A 24,465-nucleotide genomic window follows, 5' to 3' on the forward strand; every position below is an offset into this window, starting at 1 on the left:
CCAAATGGACAATGACCCCAAGCATACTTCCAAAGTTGTGGCAAAATGGCTTAAGGACAACAAAGTCAAGGTATTGGAGTGGCCATCACAAAGCCCTGACCTCAATCCTATAGGACATTTGTGGGCAGAACTGAAAAAGCGTGTGCGAGCAAGGAGGCCTACAAACCTGACTCAGTTACACCAGCTCTGTCAGGAGGAATGGGCCAAAATTCACCCAACTTATTGTGGGAAGCTTGTGGAAGGCTACCTGAAACGTTTGACCCAAGTTAAACAATTTAAAGGCAATGCTACCAAATACAAATTGAGTGTATGTAAACTTCTGACCCACTGGGAATGTGATGAAATAAATAAAATCTGAACTAAATCATTCTCTACTATTATTCTGACATTTAACTTTCTTAAAATAAAGTGGTGATCCTAACTGACCTAAGACAGGGAATTTTTACTAGGATTAAATGTCAGGAATTGTGAAAAACTGAGTTTAAATGTATTTGGCTAAGGTGTATGTAAACTTCTGACTTCAACTGTATGTGCTTGACAAATAATGATCACCTTGAATTTTTAAAGAGGAAGGCTACTTTCCAAAGCTAAAAATGGACGGGGATCTAATGTGTGTATGTGACAGCACAAGGGGGCTGTACAGTATGTGGATCTCTTTTGCTTCTGGGAGCTTTTCTTAATGATTACTTTTATGTTCTTTCACCTGTATTAAACATGTTTATACATTCAAATCTATTAATATATTTTAGTAAAGATTACTGTGGTTCCTCCATGTAATAAGTGTACGTCAAATGAGCAATAAATGTTTATGGACATATCTGTTTGTTCCTCTGTATTTTGGACGGTAAAACGGTAGTTGTGTCAGCAGGTTTTTAAAACGTCAGTTTTGTTAACTGTAAATATTTGGCTATTGCTATTATTGACCCAGGAATTGTTTACTGGGACGAGGCATAAATGAGGGCAAATTGCCCAACATAGAGGGGCATTATATAGCCTAACAAACTGACACATCCTCCGAGGATGTTTGAAAATGGTAAACAGAAGAAACAAAATATAAATGCAACATTTAAAGTGTTGGTCCCATGTTTCATTAGCTGAAATAAAAGATCCCCGAAATGTTCCATATGCACAAAAAGCTTATTTATCTCATTGTATGCACAAATTTGTAGACACGCCAGCCCAGGACCTCCACATCCAGCTTCTTCACCTGCGGGATTGTCTGAGACCAGCCACCCGGACATTTGATGAAACTGGGTTTGCAATTCAAAGAATTTCGGCACAAACGGTCAGAAACCGTCTCAGGGAAGCTCATCTGCGTGCTTGTCGTCCTCACCAGGGTCTTGACCTGACTGCAGTTCGGCGTCGTAACCGGCTTCAGTGGGCAAATGCTCACCTTCGATGGGCACTGGCACGCTGGAGAAGTGTGCTCTTCACGGATAAATCCCAGTTTCATCTGTACCGGGCAGATGGAAGACAGCGTGTATGGCCGAGCAGTTTGCTGATGTCAACGTTGTGAACCGAGTGCCCCATGGTAGTGGTGGGGTTATGGTATGGGCAGGCATAATCTATGGACAACGAACACAGTTGCATTTTTACCGAAGGCAATTTGAATGCACAGAGATACCGTGACGAGATCCTGAGGCCCATTGTTGTGCCATTCATCCACCGCCACACCTTCATGTTTCAGCATGATAATACACGGCCCCATGTCGCAAGGATCTGTACACAATTCCTGGAAGCTGAAAATGTATCAGTTCTTCCATGGCCTGCATACTCACCATACATGTCACCCATTGAGCATGTTTGGGTTGCTCTGGATCGACGTGTACTACAGCTTGTTCCAGTTCCCGCCAATATCCAGCAACTTCGCACAGCCATTGAACAGGAGTGGGACAACATTCCACAGGCCACAATCAACAGCCTGATCAACTCTATGCAAAGGAGATGTGTCTTACTGCATGAGGCAAAATGTGGTTACACCAGATACTGACTGGTTTTCTGATCCATGCCCTACTTTTTTAAAAAAAAGGTATCTGTGACCAACATATGCATATCTGTATTCCCAGTCATAGATGAGGGCCTAATGCATTTATTTCAATTGACTGATTTCCTTATGAACTGTAACTATTTAAAATCTTAGAAATTGTTGCATGTTGCGTTTATATTTTTGTTCAGTCTACATTCACGTTCATGTTAACATTGGGCAAGAATGATTAATTCATAGAGGATAGAAAGAAGCCAAACTTGATGACCTGAAAGTGCCAGTCACAAGTACACTTCAGCAGCAGAACCAAGAATACCTTGACATGCGCAGTAGGCTACACGGACACTGTTCATACCCCGTGATAGGTATTGGATTGCACTGTCTGGGGAATCTGGAAGTTGATAATTATTTTAGAAATAGGCCTACATTATAATAGTAAAATGTTTAGGGGTTTTAGCAGTAGGCTATAGGAAAGAATAGCAATAAGAAGTAGGCCTAGATTGTACTACAAACGTTACAGAATAATAACTGTCAGATAACTGTCCTTGTTGATTTCGGGGAGGGGAGAAACAGCCATGGAAGACTTCGGAATACCCCTGGACAAAAACGCGACGGAGTTGACCGTTATGGACGTCTATGACATTGCCGCGGTTGTGGGCCAGGAGTTTGAACGCATTATCGATCAGTTTGGATGCAAAGTTTTACTGCGGCTGATGCCCAAAGTGGTCCGGGTTCTGGAAGTTCTGGAGGTGCTGGTCACCCGAAACAGTATCAACCCAGAGATAGAGGAGCTACGGCGCGAGCTGGACAGGTTGCGAATGGAACGGAATGACAGATTGGAGAAAGAGAAGATACATCAAAAGGTGTGTTTACGAAAGATTCAGCTGACGTGTGCAACACGAAGAGTAGCCTGCTACTCCATGTATTGGCTTTTCATGACATTCCTCTGCTCTATGACACGTGGTGTCACATTGCACAAGAGCATGTTGACAAAAGTTTCGTAAGTAATGTCGTACACATGCTGGATCCACTGTGCACCAAATACCTTGGTTTCAGACTCTTAATTATCCTTACAACTCTGAAGACTAGCCATTTACATGCCAGTCGGAAGAATGTAGGTGTTTTATCTCTGAACACTCAAAAGCTTGTTTCTCCACCGACAGTTGGATAAGGGGAACCATAGGTTGTTTACAACACTCGGTGGAGACTAGAGATCCTGCCATTAAATTAACCTGACACTCACACCTCACCATTTTTACAGCTCTCCCACTCTTGTCAGACTCCATACATAAAGTGTACAACATAAGACATTAGTAAAAACATATATATATATAATATATATATATATATATATATATATATATACATACATACATACATACATATACATATATATATATATATACACATATATACATATATATACACATATACATATATATACACATATACATATATATATATATATATATACATATATATATACACATATATATACACATATATATATATATATATCCCACTGCCCAAAAATAAGTCATGTAAAAACCTAAGACATTGCAAGCACTAACAGTGCAATACATATTTATAAATAAAAATACACAAAGACATTTATCACCAAAAACGATATAAAGGGAAGTAAAAAGAAGGGGGTAATGTTCTGTGTGTATATGTAACGGTGGGTGAGTGAGTGGGAGTCTGTGCAAAAACGTTTGAGAAGCAGGTGTGAAGAGTTCGTGAAAAGTCGTAAACGACAGGTGTAGACTAACAGTTAAATGCTTACTTACTGGTCCTTTACCAAAAATGCGGAGTTCAGGATAATTTTTGTTGTTGAAATAGTGACACAATGAATAAATACAGTGTATAATGAATAACAATAACGAGTAAAAATAACATGGGCTATATATATATAGGGAGTACCAGTACCAAATCGATGTGCAGGGGTACGAGGTAATTGAGGTAGCTAGTATGTACATGTAGTAGGGGTAAAGTGACTAGGCAACAGGATTGATTAACAGTAGCGTATGTGGTAACTGAAAGCGTGTGTGGTTGAGTGGCGTCAGTATGCATGTGTGTGCGTGTTGTGTGTTGGGGTGTCTAAGTATGTGCGAGTGTGGGTAGAGTCCAGTGTGTGTGCATGGCGTCAGAACAAGAGAGTTAGTGCAAAAAAGGGTCAATGCAGGTAGTCCGGGTAGCCATTTGATTAGCTATTTAGCAGTCTTGTTTAGTAGTCTTAAGGCTTGGGGCTAGAAGCTGTTCAGGGTCCTGTTGGTTCCAGACTTGGTGCACTGGTACCACTTTGTGTGCAGTAGTAGAGAGAACAGTCTATGGCTTGGGTGGCTGGAGTCAGAATTTGTTTTGGGTCTTCCTCTGACACCGCCTGGTATAGGGGTCCTGGATGGCAGGGAGCGCGGCCCCAGTGATGTACTGGGCCGTACTAACCACCCACTGTAGTGCCTTGCGGTCGGGTGCTCTGCAGTTGCCGAACAAAGTGGTGATGCAGCCTGTCAAGATGCTCTCAATGGTGCAGCTGTAGAACTGAGGATCTGAGGGCCCATGCCAAATATTTTCAGCCTCCTGAGGGGGAAGAGGTGCTGTCGTGTCCTCTTCACAACTGTGTGGGTGTGTGGACCATGTTAATTCCTTAGTGATGTTGACACCGTGGAACTTTGCAGGTGATTGTGGTCTATTGTACAATCAGATGTTTTGGGTAGGGCTGCAGTGGACGTGGACGGTTGCTCCGGTTTTCATTCTGACGGAGCCTTTTCTCCCAATAAGCACGCTTGGTCCTTCTCCAGTCTGCTGATACAATCAGGTCCTCAAACTCAGGGGAGTGCCATGGTGGGGAAGTTATAAAAAATCTGGGTCTGTCTCCACATCAGACATCATTTCTTCAGTTGCCCCTGCAAATCACTGCTTCTCTTCAGCAGAGAGTTATTTTGACCGACTGGCCAGAGCCTGTGAAATTACAGGAGACAATAAGTTATTCTGCCCAATAAACAAACAGTCTTGAACCCTGGAATCTCAACAACAAAAAAAGCTAAAGAAGCACTCACTAAAAGCTGTGGAACCAGTCTCAACTTGCAGCTGCATCTGAGGAGTTAGTGTGGTGTATTAGCAATGGTTATATGCATCAAAATCCTTGAGAAAATTGTAAGATGTAGAATTATACAGTCAGTCTATGTCTTTATGAGACTACTCGCCTTCAAAATCTGCCATGCTCCACTCTCCATCTGTGCACCTTAATCTCAGTTGACTGACCAGCAGACCCAGTACACAGGCGTTGTGCAGACTTCCTGAGACACGACAAAGAAAAAACATCAAATTGATATTCTCACCTCTATTTCATGTAAAATATTTGAGAATGCTAAGATAACTTCCATACAACTTATGGATAGCTTATTCCATCTTGCTCGACGAACGCCCGTTGCTCGTTCCAGTGCAGGCGCTGGAGAAGTACTCTGTTGTAGCTGCTGCTGTTGGAATTGTTGAGCGACTTGTGTCATCAGCCTTTCGTTCATATCAGCCACCGTGTTGTAGTCCGGCATCTGATTCAGCCTGCCCATGAGTTGTTGGAAATCCATGCTCTCGTTTGGTGATGCATCGTTTACTTGCACGAAGAGGCTCCTGGTGGTCCCACGAACTAATTGGATCAATGAAAAAAAAAAAAAATTCAATAGCCGCTTCTCTCTTTTTCTGTATTTTACTAGGCATGTAAGAATAGCTAGCTACCAAGCTAGCCGTTCTTCCAGCTAACGTTGGGTAGCTAACATTAGCCAATGTGCTTTGGTAGGTAGCTAGATAACGTTAGCTAGCTAACTTTGCTTGCCAGCTAACATTAGCTTGTTTTAGTCAAAACAGCAACGTTCAATTTCTTACTCCTACAACTAGAATCCATGTAACATGATCATGTTAGCTACAACGTTTGTTAACTAGCTAGGAAGGTTGTGGCCGTTGGTTGTAGAGTATTGCAGACTCAGAGTACCGTTATAAACGTGATCCGTAATGATCTCCATGGCTTGGTGCTACAAATAGAAATTCTGGGAGTTGTTCATTGTTAGCTAAAATAATATATTTGTTTTAGGACCGCCAATAGAAAACACACACAAATTAATTGTTGTGCCTTTTAAAGGGAAGTGGTATGGCAGAGTTTTCAAATCGCGTTCATTTGATTTGTCATTTTCAACCGTCACGCCCTCACTTCACTTTGATTGGATTATTTACCTTTCAATCACTACGCCCTCCCTTCTATTCCCATGCATTTGATTGGCTGATGAGTTTGTGCCAGTGTTTCATGAAACTACACTTCCTGTCCCATCAAAACAGAAACTCTGTGATATAAGTGTGTCGCTCCAGCAGAGACAGAAGAGGAAGCGAGACAACTCTCTGGCTAATTTTTGCGGGTTTATTTACAAGTAGACCAGACCCAGCTGCTATCGCATTGGCGTCTATAGGAGAGCCACCCCTTAAGTAGACCAGAACTGTAAAGATTTTTTAAATGGTAAACGGCTTGAGTAAGACATCTTCATTTATCCACCATCTTTGTCAACCAGTCTTTTTACCTTTAATCAATGACACCTTTGTGTTTTATGTGCAATTATGCAGAATGAAAAAGTTAAAGATGCTACACCTGTGTGTGTATGTGTGGGTGCGGTTGATGCTTTCCCCAGGAGTTGGAGCTGGTGGAGGATGTGTGGAGAGGGGAGGCCCAAGACCTGCTGTCTCAGATCACACAACTGCAGGTGGAGAATAAGAGCATTCTGAAGAGCCTGGCCTTAAAAGACTCACCTGTGACTGAGGAGCTGCAGAGACAGGAGGGTATGTGCAGCACAGAGTCAGTATGGCATTTAGCTGCAACGTGGTCTCAGAGCATTTCATATTATTCTTTAAGTAAATCCGAGACCCCATTTACATTTACATTTTAGTCATTTAGCAGACACTCTTATCCAGAGCGACTTACAGTTAGTGAGTGCATACATTTTCATTTAGTATGAAATGTCACGTTTCTAATGGTATGTATTAATTTGTCGATCATCCATTTAATTTGATATGTTACAACTTACAATTGGTATTATATGTTACGAATTGCAATTTGTACAATATGTTACGAATTGCAATTCCTACAATATGTTACGAATTTGAGAAACGTACAATATGTTACGAATTTGAAAAACGTATGATATGTTACGAATTCCAATTTGTTGTGGCTAACGTTAGCTTGGGGTGGCTAACTTTAGCTAGGCTAGGGGTTAGGGGTTAAGCTTAGGAGTTAGGCTAAAGGGTTAAGGTTAGGGTTAGCGGAAGGGTTAGCTAAAATGGTTAAGGTTAGGGTTAGGGGAAGGGTTAGCTAACATGTTAAGTAGTTGCAGAGTAGCTCAAAAGTAGTAAATAGTTGCAAAGTTGCTAATTAGCTAGAATGCTAAAGTTGTCCGTGATGGAATCGAACACGCAACCTTTGGTTTTTACCTTAAGTTACCTTCTATCTTATGTAACCATAGCAACATAACATATCATACTAGTTTGAGTGTCCTGGATTTACATTTACTATGTTACGTCTAGTCAATGAGACCAGTCTGAGTTAGCACCTTGTCAAAAACAGCACAAGTTATAACACAGGCCTACATGCATAACATGCATATGTAACAGTTAAAGGGATACTCTGGGATTTTGGCAATGAGGCCCTTTACCTACTTCCCCAGAGTCAGATTAATTATTGGATACCATTTTTGTGTCTCTGTCCAGTATGAAGGAAATTAGAGGTAGTTTCTTGAGCCAATGAAGAATTCCAGTCATTGCGCTAACACTAGTTAGCAATTGCGCTAGCGCTAGTTAGCAAATTCCTTCAAACTGCACGGAGAGACATAAAAATGGAATCCACAAGTAGATAAAGGGCCTCATTGTCAAAATCCCAAAGTATTCCTTTAAGAACGTACCTTAAGCTCACTCCACAGCTAGCTTGAAATGTCGCCAATGGAGCTATCCAATTGGATACTTTTTTATAGCTCAGTCAGTTGGTACGTTGTCAAGGAGGGCGGTCACGTGTTCTAGCAAGGCAGAGGTCCTGGCTTAGAGCCTTGTGTGAGCCAAATCAGGAGGAAGCAGCCTAATCGCCAAGCAAGCAGCATGACGTCTGTTACACATAAGTTCCATTTAAATTACCATTAAACTTAAATGAAATGCAAAGTCTCAAATAGCCGGCACACATTTTCGCAAACCCATACGGAAAAGTAATAGATTTATACAGTGTGTACTTATATGTATATATATGTGTGGATACATAAACTCAGCAAAAAAAGAAATGTCCTTTCACTGTCAACTGTGTTTATTTTCAGCAAACTTAACATGTGTAAATATTTGTATGAACATAACAAGATTCAACAACTGAGACATAAACTGAACAAGTTCCACAGACATGTGACTAACAGAAATGGAATAATGTGTCCCTGAACAAAGGGGGGGGGTCAAAATCAAAGGTAACAGCTGCATTAAGTACTGCAGTGCATCTCCTCCTCATGGACTGCACCAGATTTGACAGTTCTTCCTGTGAGATATTACCCCACTCTTCCACCAAGGCACCTGCAAGTTCCCAGACAGTTCTGGGGGGAATGGCCCTAGCCCTCACCCTCCGATCCAACAGGTCCCAGATGTGCTCAATGGGATTGAGATCCGGACTCTTCGCTGGCCATGGCAGAACACTGACATTCCTGTCTTGCAGGAAATCACGCACAGAACGAGCAGTATGGCTGGTGGCATTGTCAGGCTGGAGGGTCATGTCAGGATGAGCCTGCAGGAAGGGTACCACATGAGGGAGGAGGATGTCTTCCCTGTAACGCACAGCGTTGAGATTGCCTGCAATGACAACAAGCTCAGTCCGATGATGCTGTGACACACCGCCCCAGACCATGACAGACCCTCCACCTCCAAATCAATCCCGCTCCAGAGTACAGGCCTCGGTGCAACTCATTCCTTCGACGATAAACGCAAATCTGACCATCACCCCTGGTGAGACAAAACCGCGACACGTCAGTGAATAGCACTTTTTGCCAGTCCTGTCTGGTCCAGCGACGGTGGGTTTGTGTCCATAGGCGACGTTGTTGCCGGTGATGTCTGGTGAGGACCTGCCTTACAACAGGCCTACAAGCCCTCAGTCCAGCCTCTCTCAGCCTATTGCGGACAGTCTGAGCACTGATGGAGGGATTGTGCGTTCCTGGTGTAACTCGGGCAGTTGTTGTTGCCATCCTGTACCTGTCCCGCAGGTGTGATGTTTGGATGTACCGATCCCCCCCCCCAGAAGCGCGGCTCCAGCCACTGGACATCGCCGGCCAGGAGGACGACCCCAGCCGGAACCCAGCTCCTCTCAGGACCATACCCCTCCCAGTCCACCAGGTAATGGAGCCGTCCAGCAAGTCCCTCACTGCATACGCCGGACTCCCATCAATGTCCAGGGGCGGAGGAGGTGTATCCCGGGGGACGGCATCCGCCAGAGGACCAGGAACCACCGGCCTGAGGAGAGACACATGAAAAGTGGGTGAGAAACGGTAGTGAGGGGGAAGGAGCAGCCGGTATGATGCCTCATTTATCCGCCGGATGACCTTAAACGGCCCTACAAACCGGGGGCACAGTTTCTTGCAGGGCAGGCGGAGAGGGAGGTCTTTTGTGGACAGCCAGACACGATCCACAGGCTGGAATACAGGGGCCTCACTGCAGTGGCGGTCGGCTTGGTCCTTCTGCCGACGAATGGCCCTCTGGAGATGGACGTGGGCGGCGTCCCAGACCTGTCCGGCCCTTTGGAACCACAGGGCCGGCTGGTACCCCAGGACGCACTGGAAGGGAGTGAGCCCCGTGGAGGAGTGAATGAGGGAGTTCTGGGCATATTCTGCCCAGGGAAGAAACCTCGCCCACTCACCCTGCCGGTCCTGACAGTGGCAACGAAGAAACCTCCCCAGCTCCTGGTTCATGTGCTCCACCTGCCCATTCGACTGAGGCCTATACCCGGAAGTGAGGCTGGCCGTGGCCCCGATCTTCTCCAGGAAAGTCTTCCACACTCGGGAGGTTAATTGGGGGCCACGATCCGAGACGATGTCCTCCGGAAGTCCATAATGACGGAAGATCTGTTGGAACAGGACCTCAGCGACCTGGAGAGCAGAAGGAAGACCAGTTAGTGGCAAAAAACGGAATGATTTGGAGAACCGATCTACGACCACCATGACTGTGGTGAAGCCGTCAGAACGTGGAAGGTCGGTGACAAAATCTATGGACAGGTGTGACCAAGGTCGCTGAGGCACTGGGAGAGGAACTAGTTTGCCTGCCGGGGCGTTCTGAGGTCTCTTCGTTTGGGCACACACGGAAAAGGAGTTGACGTAGCGGGAGACATCAGAAGCCAAGGTGGGCCACCAGTATTTTTGGGCTAGAGAATGCAGGGTGTGCGTAATACCAGAGTGCCCTGCCGTAAGGGTGGTGTGTGTCCAGATCAGCAGGCGGTCACGGACACTGGTGGGTACATACACGCGCCCCGGAGGGGCGTTGGCAGGCGCTGGGTCCTCCTGAGCCACAAGGCGGATGTCTTCGTCCACATCCCAAACGACAGGAGCAACGATGAGAGACGAGGGCAGGATAGGACCCCCCAGATCCTTCCTTTCTCCGGTATGGTGCATCCTGGAGAGTGCGTCGGCCTTCACATTCTGGGATCCTGGGCGGTAGGACAGAATGAATTGGAAGCGAGTGAGAAATTGGGCCCACCTGGGTTGACGAGAGTTCATCGGTTTTGCTGCCCGTATGTGCTCCAAATTCCAGTGGTCAGTAAGAATCCGGAATGGATGGACTGCACCCTCCAGCCAGTGTCTCCATTCCTCCAGAGCGAGGACCACCACCAACAGCTCCCTGTCCCCAACTCCATAGTTCCTCTCTGCGGGGGTAAGCTTTTTAGAGAAAAAGGCACAGGGATACATTTTCTCTGGCTTACCGTGCCGCTGGGAGAGGACCGCACCCACGCCCTCCTCCGATGCGTCCACCTCCAGGATGAAAGGACGAGATGGATCTGGGTGTTTTAGGATGGGCACTGTGGTGAACCTCTCCTTCAGCCTCTTGAAGGCAGCGTCAGCCTCAGGGTTCCAGGCCAACTTCTGAGGCCCACCCTTAAGGAGAGAGGTGAGCGGGGCGGCAATGGAGCTGAAGGACCTGATGAAACGCCGGTAGAAATTAGCGAAGCCCAGGAAGCTCTGTAGGCCCTTGATGGTGGTGGGAAATGGCCATGACCTGACGGCGTCCTTCTTCACTCTTTCCATGAACACCCCCTGAGGACTGATCCGGTATCCCAGGAAGGAGATGGCCTGTTGGTGGAATTAGCATTTCTCCCCCTTCACCAACAGGCTGTGTTCCCGGAGGCGGAGTAGGACAGCTCGGACGTCCTTGACGTGCTCTTCGAACCTAGCCGAGTAGATCAGGATATCGTCAATGTACACCACCACCTGTCAATCAGCATGTCCCGGAACACGTCATTGACGAAGGACTGGAACACAGAAGGTGCGTTGGCGAGGCCGTAGGGCATGACGCAGTATTCATAGTGGCCTGAGGTAGTGCTGAATGGCGTCTTCCACTCGTCTCCTTCCCGGAATCGGATCAGGTTGTAGGCAATCCTTAGGTCCAACTTGGTAAAGTAACAGGCCCCTCGTAGCTGCTCGATGGCCGACGGAACCAGAGGGAGGGGGTACTGGTACTTGGTGGTGACTGCGTTCAGCCCCCTGTAGTCAATGCATGGTCTCAGTCCTCCGTCTTTTTTGGCCACGAAGAAGAAGCTGGCGGAGGCAGGAGAGGTAGAGCGTCTGATGAATCCCTGTTTCAGGGTCTCCGCCACATACAGTGGGGAAAAAAAGTATTTAGTCAGCCACCAATTGTGCAAGTTCACCCACTTAAAAAGATGAGAGAGGCCTGTAATTTTCATCATAGGTACACGTCAACTATGACTGACAAAGTGAGAAAATAAAATCCAGAAAATCACATTGTAGGATTTTTAATGAATTTATTTGCAAATTATGTTGGAAAATAAGTATTTGGTCAATAACAAAAGTTTCTCAATACTTTGTTATATACCCTTTGTTGGCAATGACACAGGTCAAACGTTTTCTGTAAGTCTTCACAAGGTTTTCACACACTGTTGCTGGTATTTTGGCCCATTCCTCCATGCAGATCTCCTCTAGAGCAGTGATGTTTTGGGGCTGTCGCTGGGCAACACGGACTTTCAACTCCCTCCAAAGATTTTCTATGGGGTTGAGATCTGGAGACTGGCTAGGCCACTCCAGGACCTTGAAATGCTTCTTACGAAGCCACTCCTTAGTTGCCCGGGCGGTGTGTTTGGGATCATTGTCATGCTGAAAGACCCAGCCACGTTTCATCTTCAATGCCCTCGCTGATGGAAGGAGGTTTTCACTCAAAATCTCACGATACATGGCCCCATTCATTCTTTCCTTTACACAGATCAGTCATCCTGGTCCCTTTGCAGAAAAACAGCCCCAAAGCATGATGTTTCCACCCCCATGCTTCACAGTAGGTATGGTGTTCTTTGGATGCAACTCAGCATTCTTTGTCCTCCAAACACGACGAGTTGAGTTTTTACCAAAAAGTTATATTTTGGTTTCATCTGACCATATGACATTCTCCCAATCCTCTTCTGGATCATCCAAATGCACTTCAGACGGGCCTGGACATGTACTGGCTTAGTACCGGCGTAGTGTGTTACTGATGGTAGGCTTTGTTACTTTGGTCCCAGCTCTCTGCAGGTCATTCACTAGGTCCCCCCGTGTGGTTCTGGGATTTTTGCTCACCGTTCTTGTGATCATTTTGACCCCACGGGGTGAGATCTTGCGTGGAGCCCCAGATCGAGGGAGATTATCAGTGGTCTTGTATGTCTTCCATTTCCTAATAAATGCTCCCACAGTTGATTTCTTCAAACCAAGCTGCTTACCTATTGCAGATTCAGTCTTCCCAGCCTGGTGCAGGTCTACAATTTTGTTTCTGGTGTCCTTTGACAGCTCTTTGGTCTTGGCCATAGTGGAGTTTGGAGTGTGTAGACAGGTGTCTTTTATACTGATAACAAGTTCAAACGGGTGCCATTAATACAGGTAACGAGTGGAGGACAAAGGAGCCTCTTAAAGAAGAAGTTACAGGTCTGTGAGAGCCAGAAATCTTGCTTGTTTGTAGGTGACCAAATACTTATTTTCCACCATAACTTGCAAATAAATTCATTAAAAATCCTACAATGTGATTTTCTGGAGAAAACAATTCTCAATTTGTCTGTCATAGTTGACGTGTACCTATGATGAAAATTACATGCCTCTCTCGTCTTTTTAAGTGGGAGAACTTGCATAATTGGTGGCTGACTAAATACTTTTTTCCCCCACTGTACTTCTCCATGGCCTCAGTCTCCGCCATGGAAAGGGGGTAAATGCGACTCTTCGGGGGGTGTTGTCCCTCCAGCAGGTCAATGGTGCAGTCCCAGGGCCTGTGAGGAGGGAGACACGTAGCCTTTACTGAAGAGAAGACATCGGAGAGATCTGCATACTCACGTGGAATGTTGGGCTGGAGGGCGGACTCCGGACTCTCCACTGACGTGGAACAACAAACCACCGGCAGGCAGGTCTTCCGGCATGAGGGGGACCAGGCTGTGATCCTCTTGGTGCTCCAATTGATGGTGGGGTTGTGTACTCTGAGCCAGGGCAATCCCAAGACAATCCGGTGAAGGGGTAACGTGACGATGTGGAATGACAGCTCCTCGTGGTGCTCCGGTAGTGTGGGAATGGTGATGGTGATGGGGAGAGTGACGTGTGTAATGGTGCCTGATCCAAGGGGTTTATTGTCCAGTGAGGTGACAAGTAGCGGAGATGGCAGTGGAACGGTGGGCAACCCCCATTCAGAGACCAGCTCCCTATCTATAATGTTCCCCGCTGATCATTGCGGTAGAAATGGAAGAGAAGGAATAACCAGTCACCGTTATGAGAACTAAAAACAATGGTTTTGTGATAGGAGCTGACGTAACACTCACGGAGAGGCGACGGGAGTCTTACCGCCTAGATAGGGAGCCGCCAGGAGATCTGTGGTCCGTGGTTGTGTAGGGGGTGCTGCCCACCTCCATGGGTGAGGACTCAGAAGCAGGGCGGCTTCCATAGCTCAGAGGGGGTGAGCGTCGAGGCTCCGGGAGGTGTTGGGAATGCCGTCTCTCTCCCAACATGTCGTCAAGACGGATGGACGTGGTGATGAGGGTATCAAGGTCCATCTCGTCGTCCCGACATGCGAGTTCCGTCTTGATGTCCTCCCATAAGCCTCTCCTGAAGGCAGTGCGCAGAGCACGCTCATTCCAGCCGGAAAACGCTGCCACCGTGCGAAAGCTCAGAGCGTACTCGGACGCGGGCCCCTCTCTCTGTTGTAGATGGAGGAGACGCTCACCCCCGCCCTTTCCCTCCGTGGGATGATCAAACACCGCCCTGAACCTAGCGAGGAAGGTGGGGTAGGGAAGCGCCACTGCCTCCTCTCCTTCCCAGACTACCGTGGCCCAATCCAGCGCCTTTCCTTTAAGAAGTGAAATCACCAGCACTATCCTGGCTTGGTCAGATTGATATGCCCCAGGCTGACGCTCCAGATAAAGGGAAACCTGTAGCAGGAAGCCGCTACATTTAGTAGTTTTACCGTCATAGCGCTCCGGTAGGGCGAGGGTTCCCGCAGGAGTGGGTGATACCACGGGAACAGGTGGATTGGGGGCACTCGCCACTCCCTGAGGTGGAACCGAAGCTCTGGGCAGATTATGCAGAGTTTGGAGCACTTCCTGCATGGCGGCGTTCAACTGGGCAAGCTGGTGCTGGTCGAGGCACTGGGAAACTCCTGCTGCATCCATTTTCATTTGGTGTGTGATTCTGTGTCTAGTGCTGAGTATACGAAGAGGCAGGACACAGACGCTGGAATTAACATGGTCAAGATTTACTTAACAATTGGCAAGAGAAATAACCAAGATAGAGTAAATGACATGAAGCTTAACAATCACACACAACATCATCCAGAACAGTCCAGGGCTAAATAGGAGTGGTGATGAGATGATGAGGTGCAGGTGCGCTGGAGGTGATTAGGGTGCGTTGGGTTTCCATTCCGGTGTTGCCGAGGTGGTGCGCTCAGACCGGTGGCTCAGTAGACTGGCGAATCAGAGCGCCGGGGAGACGTGACATGGAGAACATAAACTACAGAAAGTAGAGCATTGTATTGCTGGCAACACAGGGTCTCTGATCACCATGTCAGTGAACACCTGAATTTCCAGCTGTACCTAAATCCAGTAGGAAGACATGATCAGGTGATGCACCATAAATGGGACTGATTTATACGTTGAAGTGTCATTTGACCTACATGCTACCAGGTGCCCCTGGAATATGCGTGTGTATGTTTTAGTGTGGGTGTTTGAGTTTGATATCAGGTATTGGCATGTTATGCAGGGTGTGACAGGGACCCATTTCATCTCATTATCTGTTTGTGTCTTGTGTTAATATTTTTTGTCTCGCTGTATGTTTTGACGTAAAACAAAGCATTGCCCAGGACAGATCAGATTGAACCTACTAACCCTCATCAAAAGTGTTCCTTTTTATGAGGGTTAGTAGGTCTTATTGGTCTATTATAGGGTTATATCATGTCTATGAAGCCATGAGTCATGATCCTCCATTAGAAGAAGTGTGATGTCAGGTTCTGCATGTAAGCCAACATCTCATCTTTTAGTGTGTTTGTGTCCACTACATGTGTTAACTTGCTGACATCAGAGACAGAGGGTGAGGGGGAGGAGGCAGTAAAGGGAACTATTTTAAAACCAGACAGAAATACAGCCCATGTGCGAGTCTTTCATTGGTCACCATGGCTATATTTACTCATAGGGCCAAAACACACATAACCTAGAAACACCGAACAAATCAGGATGACCAACCAGCTATAATACTGAACATATACGGACACATATTACATCTCATGTATGCATGACATGAGATGAGAAAGCTCTCTGGTAGATATACTTCTGACTACATGCATTGTACAGTATGTGCTATTTAAGACTGAATTCCTTTGCCATTTAGATATAGTATTATTGTCCCTTGGTAATGCTCTGAATAAAACTACATAACATTCGGAAGTATTTAAATTCAGCAACATTAGTTCAGCAGCATTAGTTCCACCTGTTACATTATCACAGTTAGTTTTATTTAACACAGTATGTGCTGATATATGTTTATGTGTTAATGCCTGTGTGGGCTGTATGTGTGTATGTCTTGAACAGGTGTGTCAGAGAGAGAGCGTCAGCTGATGAAGATGCTAAAGGAGGTGGTAGACAAACAGAGGGATGAGATCCGGGATAAGGACCATGAGCTGAACCTCAAGAACGAGGACCTGGAGGCGGTGAGGCTTGTCTCTTTCCATCTAGTAGCATTCCACACTCCCTGAACTACATAAGACATCGCTCCTAGGCCTCCTACTGTCTGTAGCCTAATGCTCCAGCACATAGATGTCTCATCTTTCACAGTTGTTCTCATGCCTGAGGAGGACACCAACTTCCACAAACAATCTGGACACTCAGAGTTTCCATCAGTTCATTACAGACAAATGAGTAGGATTAAATGGACTCCTTCCTCCCCTTATAGATTCAGCTGCAGCAGCACCGTCTGATGAAGATCAACCTGGACCTGCGGCACAGGATCAGTGTGGTAGAGGCTCAGGGCAAGGCAGTGATCCAGCAGAAGGCTGAGCTGGAGGCTGTGTCCCAGGCGCGACAGCAGGAGCTGGGGGCCCTGCAGCAGGAGGTGGCAAGGCTGAAGGAGGAGCGCCAAGAGTGGGAGCTGGACATGAAGAGGTCAACCGAGGAGGAACCGTCACCCTCAAAGGCTGTGATGACAGTGCTTACACCAGCGTCGGCTAAGGTAACCACAGTTACAACCCCCTACCTGATCAAGTCCATTACATTTCTCTTTAAGACACCATTACATATCTGTACGCTTTACCTTATAGAGTTAAGAAGATTATAGAGTTAAGAAGATTATACCCAAATTACAGGGTTTTAAGTTCCCTATTGACAAGAACAAAATAACATTACATCCACCCAAGGAGGGTGAGTCATTCTTGTAGATTAGCTATTGAGTATCATTGCCACTGCTCACAAAGCCTTTCATAGCACTGAAAGTGACCATGCTATTTCCCAAATCCAGTCATTGGTACCAGCATCAGCAGCCTCCATCGTACACAATTCTTTTTGGGCGGAATGCAGAGGTGACCATGAATTCCTGGCACAGTGCTTTGAGTCAGCAGAGAGCCCTCCTGTCCTCCGGCTGTATGACGAGGAGCATGAGGAGGAACCTGATGCCCTGGACCAGAAGGAGTCCGACAGGCCCCACTTTACCCTTGAGGAGCTACAGGACGTCCTGCAGGAGAGGAACGAACTCAAAGCCCAAGTGTTCATGCTGCGAGAGGAGCTCATCTATTACAAAAGGTTACATGATGTGAAAAAACGAAGTGAATAAAAAAAAAAGATTCACCTGGAGTTGAGGGACAAGGGACTATCATCACTTTGTAATACCCCTGTCTCTTCAACTGCATCTTATGTTATTACGATACTGAACAAAAATATAAACGCAACATGCAACAATTTCAAAGATTTTACTGAGTTACGGAAATCAGTCAATTGAAATAAATTCGTTAGGCCCTAATCTATTGATTTCACATGACTGGGAATACAGATATGATTCTGTTGGTCACAGATACCTTTAAAAAATAAAGTAGGGGCGTGGATCAGAAAACCAGTCAGTATCATGCAGCGTGACACATCTCCTTCGCATAGTTTTGATCAGGCTGTTGATTGTGGCCTGTGGAATGCTGGATATTGGCCAGATCTGGAACATGCCATCGTACACGTCGATCCAGAGCATCCCAAACATGCTCAACGGGTGACACATCTGTGACTATGCAGGCCATGGAAGAACTGGGACATTTTCAGCTTCCAGGAATTGTGTACAGATCCTTGCGACATGGGGCCGTGCATTGTCATGCTGAAACATGAGGTGATGGCGGCGGATGAATGGCACGACAATGGGCCTCAGGATCTCGTCACGGTATCTCTGTACATTGAAATTGCCATCAATAAAATGCAATTGTGTTCGTTGTCCGTAGTTTATGCCTGCCTGCCCATACCATAACCCCCCCGCCACCATGGGGCACTCTGTTCACAACTTTGACATTAGCAAACTGCTCGCCCACACGACGCCATACACGTGATCTGCGGTTGTGAGGCTGGTTGGACGTACTGCCAAATTCTCTAAAACGACATTGGAGTTGGCTTATGGTAGATAAATGAACATTAAATTCTCTGGCAACAGCTCTGGTGGACATTCCTGCAGTCAGCATGCCAATTGCACGATCCCTCAACTTGAGACATCTGTGGCATTGTTGTGTGACAAAACTGCACATTTTAGAGTGGCCTTTTATTGTCCCAGCACAAGTTGCAGCTTCTTGATATGCCACACCTGTCAGGGGGATGGATTATCTTGGTAAAGGATACATGCTCACTAACCGGGATGTAAACACATTTGTGCACAAAATGTAAGAGAAAAAAGCTTATTGTGCATATGGAACATTTCTGGGATCTTTTATTTCAGCTCATGAAACATGGGACCAACACTTTACATGTCGCGTTTATATTTTTGTTCAGTGTACATTTACTAATGATGTAGTATTCCACTTTCTCCTTTTCATTTTTTGTATTTAGTTCATAATACAGACAAACACTTGATAGCCCCATCTTGATGACTTCACTAAGTCCACAGTCTTTTAATGAATCCCTTCTCCCTGCCTCAGTGAGGAGTTGGAGAATGAGATTTACGGCATCAACTTGGATCCACCACTTCAGTCACAGCCTGCAACCGCTGAACAGCCTGACTCAGGGATCAAACGTCTGTAAGTACTGAGACCCACTACACCTACACCATAATACCCCACTCTATCTCTCTTGATGGTATATGCTCAGGCCACACACATATAGGTGCTCAGCGTATCATTCCCACAATCTCTAACATTTTCAAACAAGGTTGTCACTAACCACGTTTCCATCCACAGTTTTTATGCAAGTAAAGTCATCACGACAGCTGTGATGGAAGTTTCAGTAATAAATAAATAAATGCTGACCGATAATTTGTTCGTTCCACGTGGTGGGATCTTTTTGTGTCAATAAAATTAATAATGCGAGAAATGCCGGTGGAAATGCCTTTATGCGTAAATATCGATATAATAACCATCGTATCAAAGTACTCCTGAGTGGCGCAGTGGTCTAAGGCACTGCATCGCAGTGCTAACTGTGCCACTAGAGATCCTGGTTCGAATCCAGGCTCTGTCGCAGCCGGCCGCGACCGGGAGACTCATGGGCGGTGCACAATTGGCCCAGCGTCGTCCAGGGTAGGGGAGGGAATGGCCGGCAGGGATGTAGCTCAGTTGATAGAGCATGGCGTTTGCAACGCCAGGGTTGTGGGTTCGTGTCCCACGGGGGGCCAGTATAAAAAAAAAAAAAAAAAAAAAAATATGTATTCACTAACTCTAAGTCGCTCTGGATAAGAGCGTCTGCTAAATGACTAAAATGTAAATGTAAAGTAAACTTGGAGTCATGAGATGATATGGCGTGTGGTCCTCCCACTACGACTCGGGAAACAATGCAGTTTATTAGGATACAGATGAAATAAGTTATTTTGAACTTCACAGGGTGGTGAAAGTGCAAGGGGATCTTGATGCTCCATTCCAGTAAATATCGAGGGTCTTAATCTGGTGACATGATGCTTGACTGCCGTTTTACAATTTTTTGTATTTTTATTTAACCTTTATTTTGACAGGGAAAACATATTGAGACCTAGGTCTCTTTTCCAAATGCGCCCTGTATAATACAATATAAAATACACATTAAACGAAAAATATATACACTACATGACCAAAAGCACCAAACTTTACAGTTGGCACTATGCATTGGGGCAGGTAGTGTTCTCCTGGCATCGTGAAGAGTGACTCATCACTCCAGAGAACGCGTTTCCACTGCTCCAGAGTCCAATGGTGTTGAGCTTTACACTATTCTAGCCAACGCTTGGCATTGCGCATGGTGTTCTTAGGCTTGTGTGCGGCTGCTCGGCCATGGAAACCCATTTCATGAAGCTCCTGACGAACAGTTATATTGCTGACGTTGCATCCAGAGGCAGTTTGGAACTCGGTAGTGAGTGTTGCAACCGAGGACAGACAATTTTTACGTGCTACGGGCTTCAGCACTCGGCGATCCCGTTCTGTGAGCTTGTGTGGCTTACCACTTCATGGCTGAGCCGTTGTTGATCCTAGACGTTTCCACTTCACAATAACAGCACTTACAGTTGACCGGGACAGCTCTAGCAGGGCAGAAGTTTGACGAACTGACTTGTTGGAAAGGTGACAACCTATGACGGTGCCACGTTGAAGGTCACTGAGCTCTTCAGTACGGGCCATTCTACTGCCAATGTTTGTCTATGGAGATTGCATGGCTGTATGCTCGATTTTATACACCTGTCAGCAACGGGTGTGGCTGAAATAGCTGAATCCACTAATTTGAAGTGGTGTCCACATACTTTTGTATATATAGTGTATATACACTACCGGTCAAAAGTTTTAGAACACCTACTCATTCAAGGGTTTTTCTTTATTTTTACTATTTTCTACATTGTAGAATAATAGTGAAGACATCAAAACTATGAAATAACACATATGGAATCATGTAGTAACCAAAAAAGTGTTAAACAAATCAAAATATATTTTATATTTGAGATTCTTCAAATAGCCACCCTTTGCCTTGATGACACCTTTGCACACTCTTGGCATATTCAGAGGTGTAGGGAGGGTGAAGTCTGTGAATCCAAAAAATAGGAATTATCAAAGTAAACTTGGAGTCACGCAATGACATGTTGTGTGGTCCTCCCACTACGAGCATGCAGTTTATTAGGATATAGATGAGTTATTGAATTAAGTTATGTACTTCACAGGGTGGTGAAAGTGCAAGGTGATGCGTTTGATGCTCCTTTCCAAAAAATATCGAGGGTCTTATTCTGGTGACATGATCATCGATGCTTGGCTGCCGTTTGACAAATAAAAATAATCTATTTTGTCCATGTTAATCTCATAACGTAGGGTATACCAGCACTGTATCTGCCAGCTGTTGGCTAGAGCGCACGTGCCAATACCAGAGTACGTACACTCGCTAGTCTAAAAAGAAAAGGTTCCTGGAGTATCCTTTAATGGATCCTCAAAGAACCTTTTGGGATTAATTTTTAACTACCCCTCCCCTATTATTATTATTATTAATAATAATAATAATACGCATAACAATAACAACAAAAACACAATATTTTAGTTCTTAGTGTTTATTATGATTTTAGTGGCAAAGCAAAATTAAAAAATCAAAATATGAGGTAAACTCCCAGCAGAGCTCCAAGTCCAATTGGTATATCCTCTGGCGTGTTGATGTTAATGTGTTGATGTTCTCCGTATCCATAGCGAGAATGATTTTGCAGTGCATGGTGATCGAACAGGTTTCCTGTTATACTCATCAGAGGTGTAGGGAGGGTGAAGTCTGTGAATCCAAAAAATAGGAATTATACAGATGATTAACAAACCATGCTCACAACAGTATTCATACCTTGGTTTTTATGGTAAATGTAAATGAAAAAAACTGTTTTGATAATCGTTTTCATACACATACCTTGTCCATAATGTAGAGGCCTATGGGATATTCATTGAAGAGGTAAGGGAGGAGGATGGTAAATGTGATCGGCCTAACATACCAATACCAATTGACATACCTTTGCATGGCTCCTCGTCTGTATACCTGCAGACACAAAAGTGTGCAGTTCAGTCATCTGCACCCAATACAGCTAGTCTTCAACATATTATTTTAGCCTACATATTCTTACCTCTTTGTTGATTGATATCCATTGAATTGTGTCCATTTTCTGTTTTAGAAAGATTTGCACAAATAGATGGTATCATCATAAAACAATATCAATATAGATCATACAAGGGACAAACATTACCTTAAATTGAGGAGATCTTTACATTTTTCAGTTAAGTGCCTGCACCTGCTGTCCTTTCAAATCCAAATGTTTCACTTGGGCAGTTAGGTTCCTGCAAGAACCCTCACCAACTGAGGAGGTTCCTCAATGAACCCCACCTCCTATGGGGTTCTTGGAATAACCTTTTGGGGGCCATTTTCAGTGCCAAGAACACTAAGGTTCTTCGAGGATCTTAGAAGAACCCTTGTTGAACCCCTAATTTTTAGAGTGTATATAACGCTTTTCTTTTTTTTGAGAAAACCATCAGCGTTGAAAATGCGATGGAAACCCATTTAACTTTAATTTTTTTAATAAACGCAAAAGGTATTTTTATGTGCACTACGTCATCATGCACAGACTTGTATCACCAACAAGTCAATTTGATGGAAATACATCTCTGGTGGGAAAATGTGCATATTGTTTTTACGCAGATTTTAGAATATTCGCATGAAAATCTGTCGCCAATTGGGTGGAAACCTAACTAATGTCATACTTCCTGTCATAGTGGTTCAGGTTTGCAGTCAGGGATTTGATCTAGCTTTATATCTGTATGTCACTGACCAATATGCTTGCGTGAGCACCAAAAAAAATAATGACAATTTAGTTTACACAATGCTTGTTTGGGAATGTTATATTTGTGGAAGGACCTATAACAGGACGAAGGGATGAAGTTTCAAACTCGGACTAGTCATTTCACTTATGTCTCTTTGTCTGTACTTCTTTGGACAGGATATTCACTGCAGTAATGCCGATGGTAGCAGCAGGGTTGATTGCAGACGATCCAACGTTACAGCCGATCAGACGACTTATGTCCTTTGTATGAACTTTTACATTTATTTTATCTCTTTTTGTGATGTCATTGTTCTTGAGCCAAGCACCTCCACTGTGCCAAAGCCCCTCCTCCGCCTGTCATCTCAAATGCAATGCTTCCTTGTGATCATGATGTGTGAGTAGAATGTGGGAGTATTCTTATTGGCTGATAATGTGTAGATCTTGAACCAGCTCATCATAATAGATGCCACGATCATTAAAATGGTCACCTCTTTTGCCAAAATACTAAGTAGAAGGCCACAAATCCACATATGCATGTTGTCTGAGCTAGGATTGTCTCATAGCAGGATAGTCACTGTTGACAGCTCTTAATTTGTTGAATAAAGTGGAGTGACTAACTATGTAACCCACTGACAGGGCAAAGCTTATGCACCCCCCAACCTTTTGTTTAGCACTTTTCCTCATGCAAGCACTCATTCTGCTTTTGTTCAATGTTATCACTCACACTTCATGAATAATCTTAAGTGTAACCAATGTATTGCTATTGATCTTAGCAGTAGTCAAATCAAATGTTATTTGTCACAACACGTGTTTAGCAGATGTTATAGCGGGTGTAGCGAAATGCTTGTGCTTCTAGCTCCAACAGTGCAGTAATATCTAACAATTTCACAACATATCCCTAATACACACAAAACTTGTAAGGAATGGAATTTAAGAAAATATACATATATATGGACAAGCAATGACAGAGCGGCATGGACTAAGATACAGTAAAATATTATAGAATAGAATGCAGTATACATATGAGATAGGATAGGATAGAAGTAATCCTTCTACCCCCCTTACCCCACCCCAAAGAAAGAAAGAAAGAAAAAAATTAAAGAAAAAAAAAACATATTGTAAAGTGGTTATCCCACTGGCTATAAGGTGAATGCACCAATTTGTAAGTCGCTCTGGATAAGAGCGTCTGCTAAATGACGTAAATGTAAATATTATTAAAGTGAGTGTTGTCATGGCTAGGTATTTTTTTTTGGCAGGGTGTAACCTAAATTCTTAATTTCTCTCATTGCACCTATCCAGGTTTAGCATCTTCTCCGGAGAAAAGAGGCGACCTGAGGAAGTGCCGGATTTGTGGGAGAGAGATTATTTGCACACAGAGCAGGCTCAGGAGGCACTGAAGCATCCATAACCAGTGACCTACACAGAGTGCACCAAACATTAGGAACACCTGCTCTTTCCATGACATAGACTGATCAGGTGAATCCAGTTGAAAGCTATGATCCCTTATTGATGTCACCTGTTAAATCCACTTCAATCAGTGTAGATGAGGAGACAGGTTACAGAAGGATTCTTAAGCCTTGAGACAATTGTGTATGTGTGCCATTCAGAGGGTGAATTGACAAAACAAAATATTTAAGTGCCTTTGAACGGGGTATGATCGTAGGTGCCAGGCGCATCGGTTTGTGTGTGTCAAGAACTGCAACGCTGCTGGGTTTTTCCACACTCAACAGTTTCCTGTGTGTATCAAGAATGGTCCACCAACCAAAGAACATCCATCCAGCCAACTTGACACAACTGTGGGAAGCATTGGAGTCAACATGG

At 44.8% G+C, this 24,465-nt stretch overlaps 1 protein-coding gene and 1 long non-coding RNA gene across 7 annotated transcripts; one reads left to right on the forward strand and one right to left on the reverse strand.

Moving 5' to 3' along the window:
* Positions 1-2,166: 2,166 nt before the first annotated feature.
* On the forward strand, positions 2,167-24,289 carry LOC121530934 (RILP-like protein 1). 5 transcript variants are annotated; one of them, XR_005994076.2, is made up of 8 exons: positions 2,169-2,847; positions 6,655-6,802; positions 16,278-16,396; positions 16,639-16,914; positions 17,200-17,480; positions 18,842-18,940; positions 22,822-23,038; positions 23,944-24,032. XR_005994076.2 is itself a non-coding variant. In XM_041836325.2 (8 exons), the coding sequence occupies exons 1-8, from the start codon at positions 2,560-2,562 to the stop codon at positions 23,947-23,949; spliced, it is 1,305 nt and encodes a 434-aa protein (XP_041692259.1). In that variant the 5' UTR covers positions 2,169-2,559; the 3' UTR covers positions 23,950-24,033. The 5 variants fall into 5 exon arrangements, 4 of the variants coding, with proteins under 4 accessions (XP_041692257.1, XP_041692259.1, XP_041692258.1 ...); XM_041836325.2 differs by having other exon boundaries at positions 22,822-22,909; positions 23,944-24,033; XM_041836323.2 differs by lacking the exon at positions 22,822-23,038 and having other exon boundaries at positions 2,167-2,847; positions 23,944-24,289.
* On the reverse strand, positions 4,563-6,123 carry LOC121530935. Of its 2 annotated transcripts, XR_005994078.2 has the most exons (4): positions 5,864-6,123; positions 5,370-5,627; positions 5,041-5,280; positions 4,563-4,942 (listed from the first exon to the last, which is right to left on the reverse strand). It is a non-coding gene; the product is annotated as an uncharacterized LOC121530935 (long non-coding RNA). The 2 variants fall into 2 exon arrangements; XR_005994077.2 differs by having other exon boundaries at positions 5,370-6,123.
* Positions 24,290-24,465: the final 176 nt, after the last annotated feature.

This window comes from Coregonus clupeaformis, chromosome 18 (assembly GCF_020615455.1).
Source record: "Coregonus clupeaformis isolate EN_2021a chromosome 18, ASM2061545v1, whole genome shotgun sequence".
In the NCBI taxonomy this organism is placed as follows: Eukaryota; Metazoa; Chordata; class Actinopteri; order Salmoniformes; family Salmonidae; genus Coregonus; species Coregonus clupeaformis.